Raw genomic sequence first — 19598 nt, 5'->3', positions numbered from 1 at the left:
GTGAATATTAACCCTTTGGACTGGATGTGATTCCTGAGTCTTCCACTAATTTACTGCTTCTCAGCAGGCCACTCCCTGACCCCACCCTCATCCTCCCCCATCGGTAACAAGCGGCCCAGTTCCCCACACTTCTAGGCTCCAGTGAGAAATAGGATCCCTCTACCTAGAAAATGCTCACTGGCACCCAACGCCTGATTTTGTGCCCACTTTCAGGGGTTCACATACCTCTGGAAATCCTCCCACCACCTGGAGGGAGTGATCCTCAGAGATTCCGATGCCTTTTTTCTGTTCTATAATCAGAGGGGAGTGTGACTTTGGAGAAGCTTCTCCATGGACCTCAGTCGGTTCAGCTGTTAAATGGGAGCAGTAATTGCTACCTCGTAGGCACGATGTAAGACTTACTTGAGAAACAGGCATAAAGCGTCTCAAGCGTTGCTATTATGATTGCATTAACCACTAGTAGGGCAAAGGCACACTCAACCGTGTTGCCCTCACATTCCAGTGTCATCCCAGCGTCTCCAACGTAAAACCGAAGCAGTCCTTCCGCCTCCCACCTCCTTCCCCTGCCACCAGTAGAGGAGGCAGGGAACGTGACTAGTGGGAGAGGCCCAGCCAGCGTGTGGGCGTAGCTGGAGAAGACTTGGGAGTGGGGCTACGCAGGCGGCAAGGGAGGAGCCCCGCGAGACCGAGAGGCGGGGCGTCGGCTCCCCGACCACAGCTTCTCAGAGGCGGGGCTCCTGCAGAGCATCCCTGCGAACCTAGGCGAGACTGGAACCGCTCTTTGTTCTGGTTGCTGCTTTCTAGACCCTCTGGCCCCTGGGTCCGTTCCTCGCCTTCCCGCTCTCTCCTCCCGCCTGTCCCCTGCATCTGGGCCTGCATCCCCTTCCCCAACTTCTTCGTCCTATATCCTGCCCTCACCCCTCCCCCAAACTTCTGGTCGGTGCCCTTGCCTGTTACCCTTCTCTCCACCCTCCCTCTTGCATCATCTTCCCCCTGGTCCCCTCTTGGTTCCTCCTTTTCCCAAGGTCTGGGTCGCTCCGCCCGGCCCCGCCTCTCCAGGGATGTCCCCTGAAACCCCGTGCCCATGGTCCTGACGCTGCTTCTCTCCGCCTACAAGCTGTGCCGCTTCTTCGCCATGTCGGGCCCACGGTCGGGCGCCGAGCGGCTAGCGGTGCCGGGGCCGGACGGGAGCGGCTGCGCTGGGCCGTGGTGGGCGGCGGGCAGCCGCGGGCCCCGCGAGGTGTCGCCAGGGGCGAGCACCGAGGTGCAGGGCGCCCTGGAGCGCGCGCTGCCCGAGCTGCAGCAGGCGCTGTCGGCTCTGAAGCAGGCGGGCGGCGTGCGGGCCGTGGGAGCCAGCCTAGCCGAGGTCTTCCAGCTGGTGGAGGAGGCCTGGCTGCTACCAGCCATGGGCCGCGAGGTAGCCCAGGGTCTGTGCGACGCCATCCGCCTGGACGGTGGTCTGGACCTGCTGCTGCGCCTGCTCCAGGCGCCGGAGCTGGAGACGCGCGTGCAGGCTGCCCGCCTGCTGGAGCAGATCCTGGTGGCAGAGAACCGGTGAGGGGGCCGGGCTGGGGCGGAGAGCGCCGCGTGGTGTAGGGTCGCAAGGGCGGTCGAGTGCCTCGGTCTCCCGTGTGCCTCGCACGGTGCCTTTCCTGCCTCACCTCACAAACCCCTGCATTATATCCCTGTTGGGGACCAGCGTGTCCATTTTACAGATGAGGAAACTGAGCCCTGGGAAAGTTTAGTGACTTGCCCAGCGTCACACAGTGAACTAATGGTGCAGCCAGGATTCACTCCCAGAGCTGGTGGGGTGAGAAATGAGAGAGGGGAGGAATGGAGTAGCAGGACAGGAATCTGTCCCTGGTTCTGAGGATGGAGCTGGGATCCCATTGCCCAAGCCCTCTAAACCCACAGCCCTCCTCCCGATGGGCCTGGATATCCTTCCGTGCTACCTTCTCTCTGCCATACCGTCTCACTCCCACTAAAAGAGAAAGAGAACATTGCTCAGAAAATAGGAGGGGGGACCCCTTTCCTCTTCCCCCAGGCTGAAATGAGTGCTTACCTAAGGTTACCTGCTGCCTTCATGCCACCCCCAGCAGTCCACTTCCTGCTTCCTCCTTTTTCATTTTGCTTCATGTAACAGGACAGACATGATCTCATGCTGTGCCTGCTCATGGGAAACACGATGGGTGTTTTCAGTTGGGATGGATGGTGGGGGAAGAGAAAACTGAGGTGTGGAGCTAGGCAGGGGCCAGAGTATGTGTTCCCTACATCTTCCCCACACGTGCCAAGATACAGTAGGTGGGGTCCAACTGAAGGCTGGTTGCTATGCTTCCCTGCCTCTTGGGATCTCCCCTGGAATATGAGGACCACTGACCCACTTCCTTGCGCCTCTAATGCCGGAGGAGACCAGGCTGTCACACTCCAGTCTCATGCTGAATTCTCGGGCCCTTCAGGTTTAGAAGGGTTTTGGAAGGGCCAACTTTCCATTTATGAAGCTCTCAAAGGTGTGATGGGCATGGATTAGGGGCGTTTTCCTTGCCCTTTTCAAAAAGTAAAGATAAGCTTGTGGATGGTGGAAATGATACAACTTTCAAAAGTGCATGAATGAAGCAATTTAAGTTGGGAGGCCCAGTTAGGATTCTGCTTGTTCAGTAAGTCATTAATCTTCTATCTAACAACAGGTGTCCTGTTGGGGATGGGCTGTGAATGTGGAGGGCTAGCAAATGGAGTGGGTGCTCACTGGATGTGGTGGGCTAGCACTGAAGGGCGTGTCCTGTAGGCCTGGTATGTGGGATAGGGCAGCTATAACTAGAACTCCTGGAGAATGGGTGTAGCCAGCACCCTAAGAAGAGGAGAGCTGCAAGATGCAAATAGAACTGATACTTTTCAAGGTTGAAAATAACAATCCTCACCTGGTTCAGAATTACTGAGAAAGGAGGCGCACTAACCCATGTCTCTGGTCCCAAGAAACAACGTGCTGGTGTTGGCATCACTTCAGGACCAAGGACAGAACCCAGCGAGCCAGGTCCCGATCAAAATCCTTCCAGAGAAAGGCATAATCTCCCCACACCTCTGCACTGCTCCGAGAGGAGGCTGGGAGGGCAAGAAGGGAAGAGGGTGATGACACACTGAGAATTTGTGTCTATGAAATTTTTTCCTTCCTCCACCAACCAACTTCCTCATAAAGAAGGTTCTTCCATCAGTGCACCCACTCCTTTTGCCATTCCCTTTCCTGCAGCTCTCTTCTTCCCTGGGTGCTGCCACACTCACTGCCCAGGAGCCTAGGTCACAGCTCCACTGACCCTCGAATACCAGGAGAAGCCCATCAGGGAAGGGCGCTCTGAGCCTGGTCCCACCACACTCTCTTACTGCTAGCCCTCTAAAGTCACAGCCTGCCCCCTTCAGGAGACCATAATGAGGTTAAATGGCTTTCCCAAGAATACACAGTGAATAAGTGGAGGCTACAGGTTTTTAAAAGAAAGAAAGAAAAAGGAAAAAAAAAAAAAAAACAACTATTGCACATAAATTCAAGTGCAAAGTACAAAAAAGATACACACTTAAACGTTCTTCTTTCTGTTCACTGGAGGCAAACCGGTGAAACAAGTTTCTTGTACGTCTTTCCAGAGAGAGTCTCTGCATATACAAGCACTTGCATATATGTGTATATTACATATACAGGCTTATATATGGACAATCTACCCCTCTTTCGGAGCTGTGATTTGATCCCAGACCCACAGCCTCTCAGACTGTAGAATTGAGTGAATAAATGTCACAACTAGCACAGAGTTCAACTCTATAAAGGTGCCAAGTGCATAGGGAAAGGTGAGGGCTGGGGTTCAAGAAATGCACAATTGCACAGTTCCCTGGTGGCCTAGTGGTTAGGATTCCGGGCTTTCACTGCCATGGCCTGGGTTTGATCCCTGGTCGGGGAACTGAGATCCTGCAAGCCTCGCGGCCAAAAAAAAAAAAAAAAAGAAATGTGAATAAAGTCCTCTTTCTGAATTGATGTTCCTGAACATGCCCTTCCCTCCATGGAGCCTCAGGCGGGGTGTTGTTGGATTAGATGACTTCTTAAGCACTTCCTGGTTCTGATCTTCTTGGAGTATATATAGTCGGATTGTTCTGGAAGCACAAAGTGCAGACAAAGGATCTTGAGCCCTGGAGACAGACAGATGTGAGTTCAAATCCCAGCTATGCCTCTCACCAGCTGTGTAACCTGGGCATGCCATGTAACCTCTCTGAGCCTTGGCTTTCTCCTTGGTTAAAGGAACAATTGCAGTGCCGTCTGCCCGAGTGGATGATTAGAACCCATCTGTTCCTTTGGGCTACAGAGAAGTTCAGTGATCAGCTCAGCAAAGCTGTCCTGGCCTCAGGCCATGTTCTGGGCTCACCTGGGCCCTGCAGTGGACACAAAGTCATAAGCACTGTGGTCACTGTGGTGCTCACTGGGCAAGGACTCCATAGCTGGCTGGGCCTATAAGTCTTTGAGGGACATCACTGGTGGAGGTCAGGAAGACAGGACACTTTCACCTCTGCCTGGAGTGTGGCAACTCTCCTGTCTCCTCTCTTGGCCTCCAAGCTCTCTCCCTTTGACCTGTCCTCCCCACAGCAGCCAGAGCGAGTTTCCTAAAACCTATGTGTTAACCAGGTCACTCCCCTTCCTGAAGCCCTTCAGTGACTCCCCATTTCCCATCAAGATGAAGTCCAAATGCTTTGAGATGGCTCAAACGGCCCCCAGGAGCTCTTTCCTCACTCTTCCCTTGAAACTTCCAGCTCAACCACTTGAAGTAGCTTCTGCTTTTTGCCCATTTAATGGGTGTAAAGTGATAGCTGGTTTAATTTTTATTTCTCTGATTACTAATGAATTAGAGTATCTCTATTTGCTTGTTAACGTTTTGAATTTCCTTTGGTAAATTGCCCATTTGTGTCCTTTGCCCCTTTTCTGTTGGATTTACTGCCTTTTGCTTGTTCATTTGAATATGTATTTATATATTCTATATATGAGTCCCTCGTTGATTTTATACTTTTCCTTGTTTGTTTTAGACATTGCAAACATCTCTGGCTTTCTTTCTTTTCCTGGAACGTGCCAAGCTCATCAGCCCTCGGGGCTTTTGTCCTTGCTGCTGTTCTCTCTGACTATTATGCTCTCCTTCCAGATACTGGCAAGCAGGGGTCTCTGGACATTTAACTCGCAGATGTCACTTCCTCAGACATATCCCTCCGCCCAGGCACTCTCCATCACAGCACCTGGTTTTGCTATCGTTTTGGTCAGATAACTATTATCCTGTTCATTCACTGCTTACTTGCTTACTGTTTGTCTCCATATTAGCTGTTATTAGCTCCAGTCTCTCTTAGGCACTGTTTAACTTCAGCCCCTACTGCAGTGCCTGGCACACAGTAAGTCCTCAATAAATGGTGTTTTGAATGAATGAATACACCCCAGTCACACAGCATAGAGTGCAGAGAATTTTGATGAAATGAACATTTATTGAGTCTTTCCTATGTGCCAGGAACTGTGCCAAGCACTTTAAATGCATTTTTACATTAGTTCTCGTAATAACTCTATGGGGTGGGTATGCACTTTATCCTATTTATGAGATGAGGAAACCAATAAAGATAAAGGAAGGTACCCAAGGTCCCACAGCTAGAAAATAGTAGAGAAGAAACCAGGACCCAGGAGATCTGCTCTAGAGCTAGAATTCTTAACCACTACACATGCTGATTCTCCAGGGAAGGGTGTCTGGGAAGAAATGGGTGTGGCCAGGATGGAGCACCCTTATGATCAGAGAAGTCTGGTTGTCCCAGGGCAGGAGATGAGGGAGGTGGAGGAGGCAGGGAGGACCAGACTCATGTACTATTTGACGCTAGCGAGGCCCAGAAAGCATAAGGGTTAAGATAAGCACCCCGGGCTGCGGCACCTCCACTTCCTCCCTCCCGCTTTCCTTCGGCAGGGACCGAGTGGCGCGCATCGGGCTGGGCGTGATACTGAACCTGGCAAAAGAGCGGGAGCCGGTGGAGCTGGCGCGGAGCGTGGCCGGCATTTTGGAGCACATGTTCAAGCACTCGGAGGAGACGTGCCAGCGGCTGGTGGCGGCCGGCGGCCTGGACGCGGTGCTGTACTGGTGCCGCCGCACCGACCCACCGCTGCTCCGCCACTGCGCGCTGGCGCTGGCCAACTGCGCGCTGCACGGGGGCCAGGCGGCGCAGAGGCGCATGGTGGAGAAGCGCGCCGCCGAGTGGCTCTTCCCGCTCGCCTTCTCCGAGGACGAGATGCTCCGACTGCACGCCTGCCTCGCCGTGGCGGTGCTGGCCACCAACAAGGAGGTGGAGCGCGAGGTGGAGCGCTCGGGCACGCTGGCCCTCGTGGAGCCGCTAGTGGCCTCACTGGACCCCGGCCGCTTCGCCCGCTGCCTGGTGGACGCCAGTGACACCAGCCAGGGCCGCGGGCCTGACGACCTGCAGCGCCTTGTGCCGCTGCTTGACTCGTCGCGCTTGGAGGCGCAGTGCATCGGGGCTTTCTATCTCTGTGCCGAGGCTGCCATCAAGAGTCTGCAGGGCAAGACCAAGGTGGGTGCGGGTGTGGGGTTGGGTGGGGAGGGGGTTAAAGAGAAACTGGGAAGGCGCCCCAGAGGAAATGACATTCAGCTGGGACTTGAGGAACTTCCCTGGCGGTCCATTCGTTAAGACTCCACGCTTCCAATGTAGGGGACACGGGTTTGATCTCGGGTCAGGGAACTAAGATCCCGCATGCTGGTGGCACAGCCAAAAACAAAACAAAACAACAAAGAAAACAAAAACAAACAAAAAACTAGGACTTGAAATACACATGAGAGGTGAAACAAGGAGAAAGATGAGGGACCCATCATTCTGGCCTTGAAGGCAAGACCAAGGTTTTATGTAGGGGACATACATCTCTGCATGATCTCTGTGTTCTACAAAGATCACCCTGACTGCTGCGTGGAGATGGGGTAGGCAAGGGTGAGGCTGCAGGCAGGGGGGTCAGATAGAAGGCCATGGCAGGGGGCAGCTGGGATGGTGGAGGTGAGGACCAGGGCATGACAGCAGAGGCAGAGAGAAGCAGATTCCAGAGGTACTGAAGAGACAGAGTTAGAACTTGGTGGGTGGCTGGGTGAAGGAAGATGAGCAGCTGAGGATACTCCTGGCTTTGGACAACCCAGTGGATGGTGACAGTGCTACTGAGATAAGGTGAACTGGGTGAGATAGTTTGAGGGTGGAGAGAAAGTGAGTTCAATGGGACAGATGGAGTTTGAAGTGCCTGAGGGATGACAACCTGGGGTGCTCCAGTGGGCCATTCTGTCATTTGGGTCTGGAGTCCAAAAAGGAGATGGAGTAAACAGAGGCAGGACATCCATGTGTCAACTAGATAACTCCCACCCAAGTCCCAAAGGGTCCCCAATCTCAGGACCTGATATGCAGCCTTTGCCCTCTGCTTTAAATTGCTGTGTGACTGTGGGTACCTGGCTTCCCCTCTCTGGGCCTTTATGTGCCTCACTTTCTTTTTTTTTTTTTTTTTTTTTACTATTTATTTATTTGGTTGCGCTGGGTGTTAGTTGCAGCAGGCAGGCTCCTTAGTTGCGGCTTGTGAGTTCCTTAGTTGTGGCATGCAAACTCTCAGTTGCGGCATGCATGTGGGTTCTAGTTCACTGACCAGGGATCAAACCGTGGCCCCCTGCATTGGGAACGCGGAGTCTTATCCTCTGTGCCACCAGGGAAGTCCCTATATGCCTCACTTTTGACCTCTGGAAAACTGAAGGAGTGGACCACAGCAGCAGTTCTTACCCTGGATGTGAGACTAGTAATAGTTAAATTATCGGAAGTTTCTGTGTTAGTTTTTTAAATATTACAGAATTAAGATTATCCAATAATGTCACTCTCCCTCCTTTGTATTCCTCTGGAGGTTTGGGGGGTTAGTGACACAGCACACTGCATGGACCACCCTATCTGTGCGACAGTGGTCATCTGGGGCTGGACAGGGGTCATCAGAGGAGCGTGTCTCACAGGTGATTGTCACCCATCACGTGTGTCCCCATAGATGCAGAAGAGACTGTTGTGTTAGGGGGTCTCTGAGGCCTCTTCCAAGGTCCAGTGTTCTAGGAGCTTTTGATTCTCCTCTCTGCACCCCAGAGTTGGGCCATGGGAGGACTGGCTTTACAAAACAGGCCATTCTGTTTTGGGAGGAGGGAGTTAAAGGGAAGTAGGGAGTGAGGACCCCAAGGAGTGGGTCTTGGCAGCAGCCATGACCACCAGCTCTGGCACCTCTTTCCCAGCAAGGCCAAGTGAGCACAGTTCAATATAGACATAGTGAGCCCTCACTCTGTGCCCTGCAGTGTGCCAGTTATGGGACTCCAGGGGTGACTAAGACATGACCTCAGCTTACAGTCCAGTAGGAATTGCACTATCAATTAACAACAGTAGCATCCAGAGTGTAGCACAAGGCCTAACTGGAGGTATGGGCCAAGCTGTGGGGCAATCAAAGCAGGCTGCATGTTGGAGGTGCCAATCAATTTGGATCCAATGGATGAGTAGGATTCCCACAAGCAGGCTAGAAGAACTAAGCGTCTGGAAACACCACAGGTTGAGTGAGGCCCAGAGGTGGGAGAGCCTCCATGGGTGGGTGGCTTGGTGAAGGGGGAGTAGAGCGGGGATTGGTGGGCAGGGGCTGCACTGTGCCAGGCCTGGCAGCCATACTGAGAACTCGACTTGATTTCAGGGCAGATGGGAGCTGTAGAGGGGAGGCATGAGAGCGACTTACCTGGTCAAGAGTTGAAGGAGCTTCTGGAGGGGGGAATCCACAGGACCTGGTGATTTATTGGATGAAGGCAGGGCAAGGGCAGACGGTGGGGTTTTCAGCGGTGAGAAGAGGCGAGGGAAGGGACCGGGCACGTTTGGGGGCGGCTGTTTGGGGGCGGCTGGTGAATTGGTGGGTCCAAGACACGCTCTCCGCACTTCCCCAGGTATTCAGCGACATAGGTGCTATCCAGAGCCTGAAACGCCTCGTCTCCTACTCCACTAACGGTACCACGTCGGCGCTGGCGAAGCGCGCGCTGCGACTGCTGGGCGAGGAGGTGCCACGGCCCATCCTGCCCAGCGTGGCCAGCTGGAAGGAAGCCGAGGTCCAGACATGGCTGCAGCAGATCGGCTTCTCCCAGTACTGCGAGAGCTTCCGGGTAGAGCCGCACGGGGTCGCCGGCCGGCGGTCGGAGCAGGCGCATCCCCGAGGGCCGCGGGGCCGCTAGGGGCGCCCTGCACACAGGCGACCGCGCCCCATCCCGGCGCAGCACGCCAGCGGCACCAGGGTGGACTTTTGGGGGTGGGGAGGCAGTACTCAGTGTTTTTCGGGGTCATTCGGTTCTCATCTGGGTCCCATCCGCCTCCCCCACCGCCATCTCCAGGTCCCTGCTCTTGATCTTGTGCTGGATGGGGTGCAAATGCTGAGGATGGGAGCCTTTCCTTACATCTGACCCCTCCTCCAGGAGCAGCAAGTGGATGGAGACCTGCTTCTGCGGCTCACGGATGAGGAACTCCAGACCGACCTGGGCATGAAGTCAGGCCTCACCCGCAAGAGGTACGGAGGCTCCAGCCCGCATACTCCCCCGCCCCGGGCAGGTCTAACTAAACGCCCCCTCCGCCTCTAGCCAATGCCCAGTCAAGATCTCAGCATCCTCTCCTCCCTTGGGTGCAGATTCTTTAGGGAGCTCACAGAGCTCAAGACCTTCGCCAACTACGCTACATGCGACCGCAGCAACCTGGCTGACTGGCTGGGCAGCCTGGACCCGCGCTTCCGTCAATACACGTATGGCCTGGTCAGCTGCGGCCTGGACCGCTCCCTGCTGCACCGAGTGTCGGAGCAGCAGCTCCTGGAGGACTGCGGCATCCACCTGGGCGTGCACCGCGCCCGCATCCTCACGGCCGCCAGAGGTCACCCTGCCCACCTGGGCCCCTACCCCTGCCCCTGCCCTGGAGGGGTGAGGGGAGACACATGGGGGGGGCGCTCAGAGCCTCACTGCGGGTTGATTGAGCACGTAGGCTGTGCTGCACTGGACTCTGAGGATGCAGATGAATATGTTGCACTTTGCCCTCAAGAAGTTCCCAGTCTGAGGTGCGTAGGAGGGTGGGAGGAAGGCAGATGTATAAACAGGCACGTGGCTGCAGGAGCTGGCATGCCCAGGACTCCAGTGGGAGCCTAGAGGAAGCACCACCTACCCTGTCCACCCAGGCCTAGGCTTTGGAGAGGGGAGGATGCCTGACCAGATCTTGAAGGATGTGTTGGGGGTGGGGAAAAGAGTGGTGGCAGCAGGAAGAGCAGCCCAGGCAGAGGGAGCCGTACATGCAAGTGTGGAGGTGAGACAGCATGGGGGCTGGGTACAGGGGATGTGGGCGGGAAGACAGAGGGCTTATCCTGTTAGTCCACAGCTGACAAAGTATGGGTGCTTTAGGGAGGTCGTGAGAGCAGAGTGGATCCTAGGGCTCTAGCAGCCCTCTTGATTTATTAATTTAATTTACTAATTTACTATTTGGCTGACATTTATTGTCAATTACTAGAGGCCAGGTCCTGATTATGAGATATTATGATTAATGAGATATTATCTCATTAATCTCTACATCCATTCTGTGCAGTGGGTGTTGTTTTTTTAAAGTCAGCTTTTAAAACTTTTTAAAGAATAAAAGTGGTATAATTTAACTTAAAAGTGTCCAGTTTGAACAGTTTTGAATGTATACCCCTGTGTAACCATCATCATAATCAAAGATAAAGGACAGTTCCATCATGGGTGTTAATTTTACAGATGATGAAACTGAGATTTAAATTCATTTTGTAAGGTTATAAGTCATTAAATGACAGAACTGGGATCTCAACCTCTGCCTTTATACCTCGTAAAGAGACAAACGTTGTCTGTGACTGTTGTCTGCATATTATAAGATGGGTACTTTTCATGCATGCATGCATTCAATAAGTATATACTAAGCTCCCACAGGGGACAAGGGACTGGGCTTTGGCCCCATTCTTTTGCTTCAACCAAAGCAGATTAAGTTCTATCATTTTTACATTGCAGCTCCCAATAAATCCCCAAGATTTAATTTTTTAAAAACAAGAGGGTGCTACAGCAAAAATAGCTTACAAACACCTCCTGTAGGGAGTAGGGAGCCATGCACAGCTTTGTAGTGGGGGCAATGACACACTCAGATTTGGATTTTAAGCAGAGCTCTCTGGTGCCTGCGGCAAAAAGATTAGACTGGGCAGGTGTGGATCTGGAGAGACCACTGAGGACGCTGGAGTTGAGGGCCTGGACACAGGGACGGCCCTGAGGCTGGAGTCCAGGATGTTGGTAGGCAGAATCCACAGAGCATGGTGCCTGACCCTGAGCATTGAGTGTCAGCTCCATGAGGGCAGGGTTTGTTCTGTTCATTGCTGTATCCCAAGCACTAAGAATACTGCCTGGCACACAGAAAGCACTTAGTAAGTATTTGTTGAATGAATGAATGAGAGGCAGGAGTTGAGGCTGATATCCAGGTTTCTGGCTTTGGTGGGAGACTAGGAAGAAGTGGGGTCTGGGGAGGATTTGGGATGGTTTGGGTTTGGAGTACCTGTGGGCAGCTGGCTGTGCAGGTCTGGAGCTCTAGTGTAGGCCCCATGTCTCCACCTCTCTGACCCTTTATGGAGCAAGCCACCCTGCCTGGGCTGGGCTGAGAGGGCTGGGTATGCAGGAGATGATGTACCTCGTGGTGAATGATGGGGAAGGCCCACCCTCACCAAGCCGTCTCTTGTCTGCTTCAGAAATGCTACACTCCCCGCTGCCCTGCACCGGCTGCAAGCCCTGCGGGGACACTCCAGACGTCTTCATCAGCTACCGCCGGAACTCGGGCTCCCAGCTCGCCAGGTGAGGAGGGGCGGACAGGCAGGCTGCCTGGGGCCTTGTGGGGAGGCCGTGGCAGTGACACAGGACCTCTTTGCAGCCTCCTGAAGGTGCACCTGCAGCTGCACGGCTTCAGTGTCTTCATTGATGTGGAGAAGCTGGAAGCGGGCAAGTTCGAGGACAAGCTCATTCAGAGTATCATGGGTGCCCGCAATTTTGTGCTGGTTTTGTCGGCTGGGGCTCTGGACAAGTGCATGCAGGACCACGACTGCAAGGACTGGGTGCACAAGGTAAGTGCTGGCCTCTGTGGTCCCAGCATTGGCCTGTGGCCCAGGGCACAAGGTCCCCATTTCATTCTTTCTCACCTGCATATACTCCAGCAACCTCCATAGCCCAGCTGGAAGTCAGGAGCCATGGCTCTGACTGTAATAGGACTTGAGCAACTTACTTAGGTTCTCCGAGCCCCAGTTTTCTCATCTACAAAATGGGGGTAACTTACCTGTCCTGTTCACCTCGTAGAATTGTTGTGAGGGTCAGAGAAGGATGAACACGCTTTGAAAAATAACCTCTGTGAGGGAAGGGGGGCAGGAGAGCATAGTGACAGGCACAGTGGAATGGTTAAGAGCACAAAGCTGTGAGTTTAAATCCTGGCTCTGGCTTTGGGCAAGTTACTTAACCCTAATCAGCTTCATGTTTATCACTGGAAAGTGGGATAGTTATAGTACCTAACTCCCTAGGATATTGTTAGGAAGATTAAAAGAAGTAAAATTTGTGAAGTGCTTAGCAGAATGCCTGGCACATAAGAACTGCTGTATGATAGCAGCAATTACGATTATTAATATAATTTTTGTGAGTACTACCACTGTTTAATTCCCCATTGTATCCTGACTGCCTAACGCATAGTAAAAACTTATTGGGAACTTGTAGAATGGATGGATGGATCTATATCACATCTGTAGGTTATTAATCATTACTCGTTAGTCAGCAGGAATTGGGGCCAGGGCAAAGGGAAGCAGTTGTCATATGGATAGGGCCCTTGTCCTAAAGCAGCTAAGGAGACAAGGATATGACCAGAATGACTAGATCATACATAAATTGGTGTCAACGTAAAGCCGGGTAGGCGAACCTCTTACTTGCTATGAGAATATGGAGAAAGGAAAAAAACATCAAGGGCTGGAAAAATCCGGGGAGGCTTCGTGAAGGAAGCAGAACTTGAGAAGAGTCTTAAGAATTTAGGCCAGTGGAAGAGAAGGCATCTCAGGCAGGGCAACAGCAGGAGCAAAGAAGAAAAGTAGGCATGAGGGGCTTCCCTGGTGGCGCAGTGGTTGAGAGTCCACCTGCCAATGCGGGGGACGCGGGTTCATGCCCCGGTCCGGGAAGATCCTACATGCCGTGGAGCGGCTAGGCCCGTGAGCCATGGCCGCTGAGCCTGCGCGTCCGGAGCCTGTGCTCCGCAATGGGAGAGGCCACAGCAGTGAGAGGCTCACGTACCCCAAAAATAAAAAAAAAAAAAAAGTAGGCATGAGAAGGGTGCCAGAAACCTGCATTATCACTGGTATTGCCTTCTCCATTTTACGGATGAAGAAACCAAGGCTCGGAGAAGTAGAATAATTTTTCCCATGGCCACACTGCCTGGGCAGAAATCAGAACTGGGCTTTGAACTCCTCCTGTCTATCTGACTCCAAAGCCCATGCACTTTCTTAAGATCCAGCTTTGTCCTATGTCTCAGATCTGAAGGGTGGGAGGGGAGGTGGTGAGATAGGATTGGAATCAGCTGACACCAGACTGACTGCATCTTTTCCCAACTCCGAGTTCAGTGATGTCACGCCAGTAGCTTGAAATCAGCCATGGTGGGAGTAGTTACACTAAAGAAATCGGTAAAAACTACAAATCAGGATTTTATTTGTTTGGTTGTTTTTTTCCCCCTCTGGAGAGCTAGCTGTTAAACATGTACCAGCACACCACTGGCTGGATAAGAACTAAGAAACCAGGTTATGGGGTTCCTAAAGGCAGGGAGAAGACCTGTGCTGAAAGCACTGGCAAAAAGGATCCCATGAGGGCAGTGATGCCATACCAGTGGGTTTTAGGGAGAAGGCTTCACACTAGGGTGCAGCCCAGATTGACAGTGGGGAAGAGGGTCAGGCCCCAGAGGCCATGTAGGAGGGTCTGAATACTGGGTTTGGTTTGGGGAGGGGATGCTGGGTCAGAGAGACACCCTGGAGGATCATGGCTTAGAGCAGGTGGCAGGCGGCCTTCTGAGAGAAAGAGAGGAGTGTCTGTGAGCTCCGTGAGAGCTCAGACCTTGCCTTGTTCATGCTGCATCCCTGATGCCTAAAACCATGCATGGTACAAAGTAGGCTCTTGAAGAGTTTTTAGAATAATTGAATCAATGATTAAATAGATGAGTGATTCTGATGAAGCTGAGATGACTGGGAGAAACATACGTATCTACTAGGTTTACTAGGTCAGACTGGCCATCCTCTGAATTGGTACAGTGAGCAGTGTGCTGTCTTTGCTTCTGTGTAATTCTGGATGAAACAAATGTCTAAAGGTTCCCACATAAATTGCTGCAGGGCCAGAATTCATCCAAGTGCTCAGCAGAGAGGCAGAGGGCTTGGTTGAAATAGCCTTGGACTTGGAATCTGAATGCTTGAGTCAGAGACCTGGCCCCCTCCTGGGCTGGGCATGTATGTGACTTGGGAGCAAGTCCCTCCCCTTCGCTGGGCTTCCTTCTTCTCAGTTGTAAAATGGAGAGGTGCCCCAGAAGCCAATCAGGGTTGAAGTTATGCAGATTCCTTCCCCAGGAAGGCTCTGCTCCACGAGGGTGCCTGGCGTCCATCACTGTCCCAGCCAACTGCAAGGAGGGAGGAGCGGGCAGGTGGTGGGAGCCTTTGCCTTGGACCAGTCCCAAAGGCTCCATCATCCCTCCTTGGTTGTTTTTAGTACTGAATTGCCTCTGGTTTTAAAACTGCTTTCCTCAAAGCCACATTTAGTGGGTAATCAATATGGAAAACCACAAGTGAACTGCACTCAAAAAGTCCAATCCTTGTGGTACCCCCTTGAAAGGAAAAAAACATTCAATAAGCACTTACCAGAGCACCCATTAATAGGAATATCCTCAGAACAACCTAGTGAGGTAAGTTTTATTATCCCCACTTTCCAGAGGAGGAAGTAATAACACTTGTTATTTATTTAAAGCTACACTGCATGCATACACTGCATGCTAGTCGCTAGCCTAACCACTTGCCATGGGATAGCACAGTTATTTCTCCCAGCAATCCTGCAAGACAGGGACTATCATTAACTCTATTTTAGAAATTAGAAAACAGAGGCTTTGAGAGCCTGTTGTTTTTGCCTCAAATGACAGAACCTGTGTCAGAGACTTGATGTGAACCCAGATCTGATGATTCCAGAGCGTAACCCCTAAATGCTATGCTGTCTCATTCATTCATTCAGCCAGTCCACTGTTAAGTATTTAGCAAAGGCAGACTATGGGCAAGGCTTTGTGAAAGATGCTGAGATACAAGGTGAGTCAAACCTGGACATGGTTCCCACCTTTATGTCTGGTGGGGAAGCAGATATTAAGTAAATTACTCATTAGTGAATTTAAATTTTTAAGTGTAGCATGTGATGTGGAACCTATGAGAACCTATAACAGGGGATCTGACCTGGTCAGGAAGTGAGGGAAGACTTCCCTAGGAAAGTTGATGGAGCTCAGATCAGAAAAATGAGTTGGTATTAGCTAGGTGAAAGGGCAGGGAAGAGTGTTCTAGTCAGAGGAAGCCCTGTGGGGGGAGGGAGGTAGCAAATCTAAGGGACTGCAAGGTCTGTGTGGCTGGGAGGACAGCGCAGGGATAGAGTTTGAGAAGTGAGCTGTGGCCAACCGCACAGAGCCTTGAACTTTATTCAAAGAGCCATGTAGAGTTGTGAAGTTTTAAGTAGGGGGGGGTGACATGATCAGATTTGCATTTTGCAAAGAGTAGCTAGGTGAAGGGGCAACATGGAGAATGAATTAGAGGAGGCAAGAATGGATGAGAAGAGACCCGGTAGGGGCTAATGGTAATACGGGGTTGGAGCAGGGCACTGGTGGGGGTGGAGGTGGAGAAAAATGAGAGGATTTGAGAAATAAATAAGGACTACAACTGGCAGGGCTCAGGGTGGATCAGTTTGGATGCAGGGGGTGCGATGTACTTCTTGACACCAAATTTGTGCGGGCTTTTTCCCATACCAACAACCAGTTCTCCATTTCACCAGCGCCAACTGGCTGTCCCACAATTCAGTTCAGTTCTGACACTAACTACCCAGCGGGAGCCAGTGTCAGACTCCGTGGTTTAAGGGATCAGTCTCACAAGTCGGCCCTCACTTCAGACCCAGTCGCAAGGCCCAGGCCACCTGCACTGCTGTCTGACTCAGCTACAAATGCAGGGGTTCCTATGACCACCCCCCTCAGGTTCAATAATTTGCTAGAATGACATGCAAAATTCAGGAAAGCACTTTACTTAACTATTACTGGTTCGTTTTAAAAGATACAACTCAGGAACATCCAAATGGAAGAGATGCACAGGGCAAAGTAAGGGTGGGTGGGAGCGTGGGCAGGGCTTCCATGCCCTCTCCGGGCCACCCTCTCCACACGTAGATGTGTTCACCAACCTACCAGTCCTTAGGGGTTTTATGGAGGTCTCATTATGTAGGCGTGATTAAGTCATTGGTGAGGGAACTCAGTCTCCAGCCCTTCTCCCCTCCCTGGAGGTGAGGGGGGCACTGAAAGTTCCAACCCTCTAATCACAGCTTAGTCTTCCTGGCCACCAGCCCCCATCCTGAAGCTATTCGGCACAGCCCCACCCCCCAGGTCATGCGAGAGGGCTTTAGGAGCTCTGTACCGAGAACCTGGAACAAAGGGCAAATGAGATTTATCATACCACAGGGGATGAGGGAGAAGTCAACGTGGACTTCACGGCCAACATCCCCCCTTAGGCTCAGCCTGGCCCCGAGGTCCCTGGATGGGGCTCCACGTGTCCTCCTCTTCCCCTCTTCTTCCTCTAGGAGATTGTGACTGCTTTGAACTGTGGCAAGAACATCGTGCCCGTCATTGATGGATTCCAGTGGCCAGAGCCCCAGGCCCTGCCTGAGGACATGCAGGCTGTGCTCGCCTTCAATGGCATCAAGTGAGGAGGGGGCAGGGCGGGTTACACAGGCCCCCAGCCAGCAGCTCCCTCTGCCCAGCCCTCTGACCCACCAGCCTCTGCACCCACAGGTGGTCCCACGAGTACCAGGAGGCCACCATCGAGAAGATCATCCGCTTCCTGCAGGGCCGCGCCTCCCGGGACTCATCTGCGGGCTCTGACACCAGTTTGGAGGGTGCTGCACCCCTGGGCCCCGCTTAACCAGTCCCTAATTCCCAAGCCCTGCCGTGACCCCCCATTTCCATCATCCCCCCCAATGGAACAGCTCCTCAAACCGGCTTCCCTGGGCTGAGACAGCCTGGGCTCTTCTCAGGAAATGGCTCTCTGCCTCCCCCGACCCTCACCGTCCACCTCAAACCCAGCTTCCTCAGTATCTGGAAAGGGAAGGGAAGCCAGGCATTGGGGGTGCTAAGACCTCCCCTAGCCCCTGCCCCCAGGTCCTGTCTCGGGCGTGGGAGGGTCATTGCTCAGCTCTGGAGACTGGAGAATGAGGGTGTGCTGCACGCTAACCCCTCTGCTGCCCTGCCAACAGCCAGCCTGAGTAGAGTGAAGGCAGGCAGCCTCGGGCAGGGCTCAGTGCAATGGCCAACCCTCACCACCAAGCAAGGGCTTGGGCCCAGGAGCCAGCTAGGGATGAGAGGCTAGCCACGGCTCTCCACCGAGACTGCGCCTGGCCCCTGGGCTCACCACTTCCTGCCATCCTGTGGCCTTGCCCTGTAACCACTCAGTGCCCTTAGCTGGCCTGGTCTGGTCCCAGGTCCACTCCCAGCCTTTCTGATGTGCATCCTCCTTTGCCACATCTGGGGTCAGGGTGAGACTGAGCCGGCCCTCACTCTGGCTGGTCTGCAGCCGCGGCCTGCGCTCACCGGTGCACGGGAGCCCCCTGCTTGAGGCTGAGCAGGGGACGCTGCCTCTCGAAGAGCAGCTAGCCACCCTACCTGGCCTTGGTGCTGTGTGCCACGCCTCTGCCCATCATGGCCCAGCTCCCTTCCTCAGCCCCTCACCCGTCCAAGGCTGCCCCCGAACTGGCTCAGGGGGAGCTGGGGCGAGGCAGCCCCCCTGTGGCAGCAGCAGTAGCCTGGGCAGAACCTGTAGTTCCCTGGGAAGAGGCAAGATCCTGAGGAAGGGCATGGGGTGCATTCGAATCACCTGGGAATTTTGTTAAAATCCCATTCAGGACACCTGGGGTGGGGCCCGAGTTCCTGCACTTCTCACAAACTCCCACCTGGGCTGAAGCTGGTGATCAAGGAATGATACCTTAGGAAGCAAGACTGAAACACAAATGCCCACAAACGTTTGCCATTTCCCTGACACTTCACTCCATGGTCTCTAATCATCAGAGCAGCCTTACCTGGTGTTATCTCCATCTTACAGAGAAGGAACTGAATGTCATTTTCCCAAGTCACCAGTGGCAGCCCCAGGATGCAGACCTGGCCTCCTGGCGCTCAGTCCACTGCCGGGGGGACTGAGAATCAGACGGCTTGCTCCACAGACGGCTGGCTTCCCTCTTGCCCCAAAGAATCTAGCCGTGGGGGGACAGGCTTTCACAACAGAAGGCTGACTCAGGGGCTGTAAAGAAATAACCGAGCAGGAGTGTCCCTCCGCCCCTTCCTCCACCAGGGTAGGAGAGCAAGAAAGCATCCTCCTTCCAATAAATGCAGGCTCCAGCTAATGGGCTCAGCGGGCACCTGCCCTGCCCCTCCCCTCCCCTCCTGAGGGCAGTGGGTTCACACCTGAAGGCTGGCTCAGCTCCCAGAGCCACCTCCAGCAGGTGCTGGCCAGGCCCCTCGGAGCTCTTGGGCCACATCGTCAGAAAGTCAAAGGTCTCGCTCCAGGCTTGGAACTCCTTCCTTCCACTTGCCTCCCTGTCAAAGATACTGCCTCTAGCTGGTCCTCTGACTGCACTTGACCCTTTTCCTTCTTGCCGCACGAATGCCCACCGGTGTCCTGGATACGACGGTGACTGAGGCAGACTGGATGTTGCCCTCAAGAGCAGAGACAATAACAATACAGTGTGATGAGTCTCCTCCAGGGAAAGCCTTCTGTCTTTTTGTCCCCAATCAGTCCCACTCCCTCCTGAGGTCCCTCATGGGCAGTACTCAGAGAGGTTGCCCAGCACTGTTTCTTTTTCTGTTTGGCATACTCTCTACTGCTGCCTGCCTCCTGTCTCTCTGGGGAATCACAGCCCAGCCTCCGGGCCCCACCGGAGCAGCTGAAGTGATGAGCCTCCCCTGGCCAGGCCAGTGTGTTCAGGGGCCAGCCTCCCCGGCCGTAACAAACACTGCCCAGATCGCAGCCAGGGCAGGCACCCTGGCCCGCACCTTCCACCTGGGCGTGGTCTCACAGGGCCGGTCCTGAGACAAAGGGCTGAGAGACAGCCTTTCACCCCCCGCCCCCCAGCTGGCTCTGGCACTGCAGCCGGGTCTGCGGGGTCAGGGTTTTCTGCTTGGCTGGGCTGTAGCTGCTGCTCCCAGGTCGGGGCTGAGTCAGCCTCACCCCACCCCTCTCCAAGACCAAGAATTGCTCATGACCGACCAAG

At 53.5% G+C, this 19598-nt stretch overlaps 1 protein-coding gene across 1 annotated transcript; it reads left to right on the top strand.

Moving 5' to 3' along the window:
- Positions 1-1069: 1069 nt before the first annotated feature.
- On the top strand, positions 1070-17260 carry SARM1 (sterile alpha and TIR motif containing 1; the record flags this gene model as incomplete). Its single annotated transcript, XM_082679337.1, has 9 exons — positions 1070-1554; positions 5955-6570; positions 8979-9191; positions 9498-9589; positions 9707-9942; positions 11798-11900; positions 11977-12166; positions 16920-17041; positions 17131-17260. Exons 1-9 carry the CDS (start codon positions 1085-1087, stop codon positions 17258-17260), a joined length of 2172 nt encoding a protein of 723 aa, XP_082535463.1. The 5' UTR covers positions 1070-1084.
- Between the last annotated feature and the right edge of the window lie 2338 nt (positions 17261-19598).

The sequence above is a fragment of the Grampus griseus genome, assembly GCF_964374135.1.
Source record: "Grampus griseus genome assembly, chromosome: 20".
NCBI lineage: Eukaryota > Metazoa > Chordata > Mammalia > Artiodactyla > Delphinidae > Grampus > Grampus griseus.
Note: the sequence above shows the minus strand (reverse complement) of the source record. Positions and strands in the feature narration are given on the sequence as shown.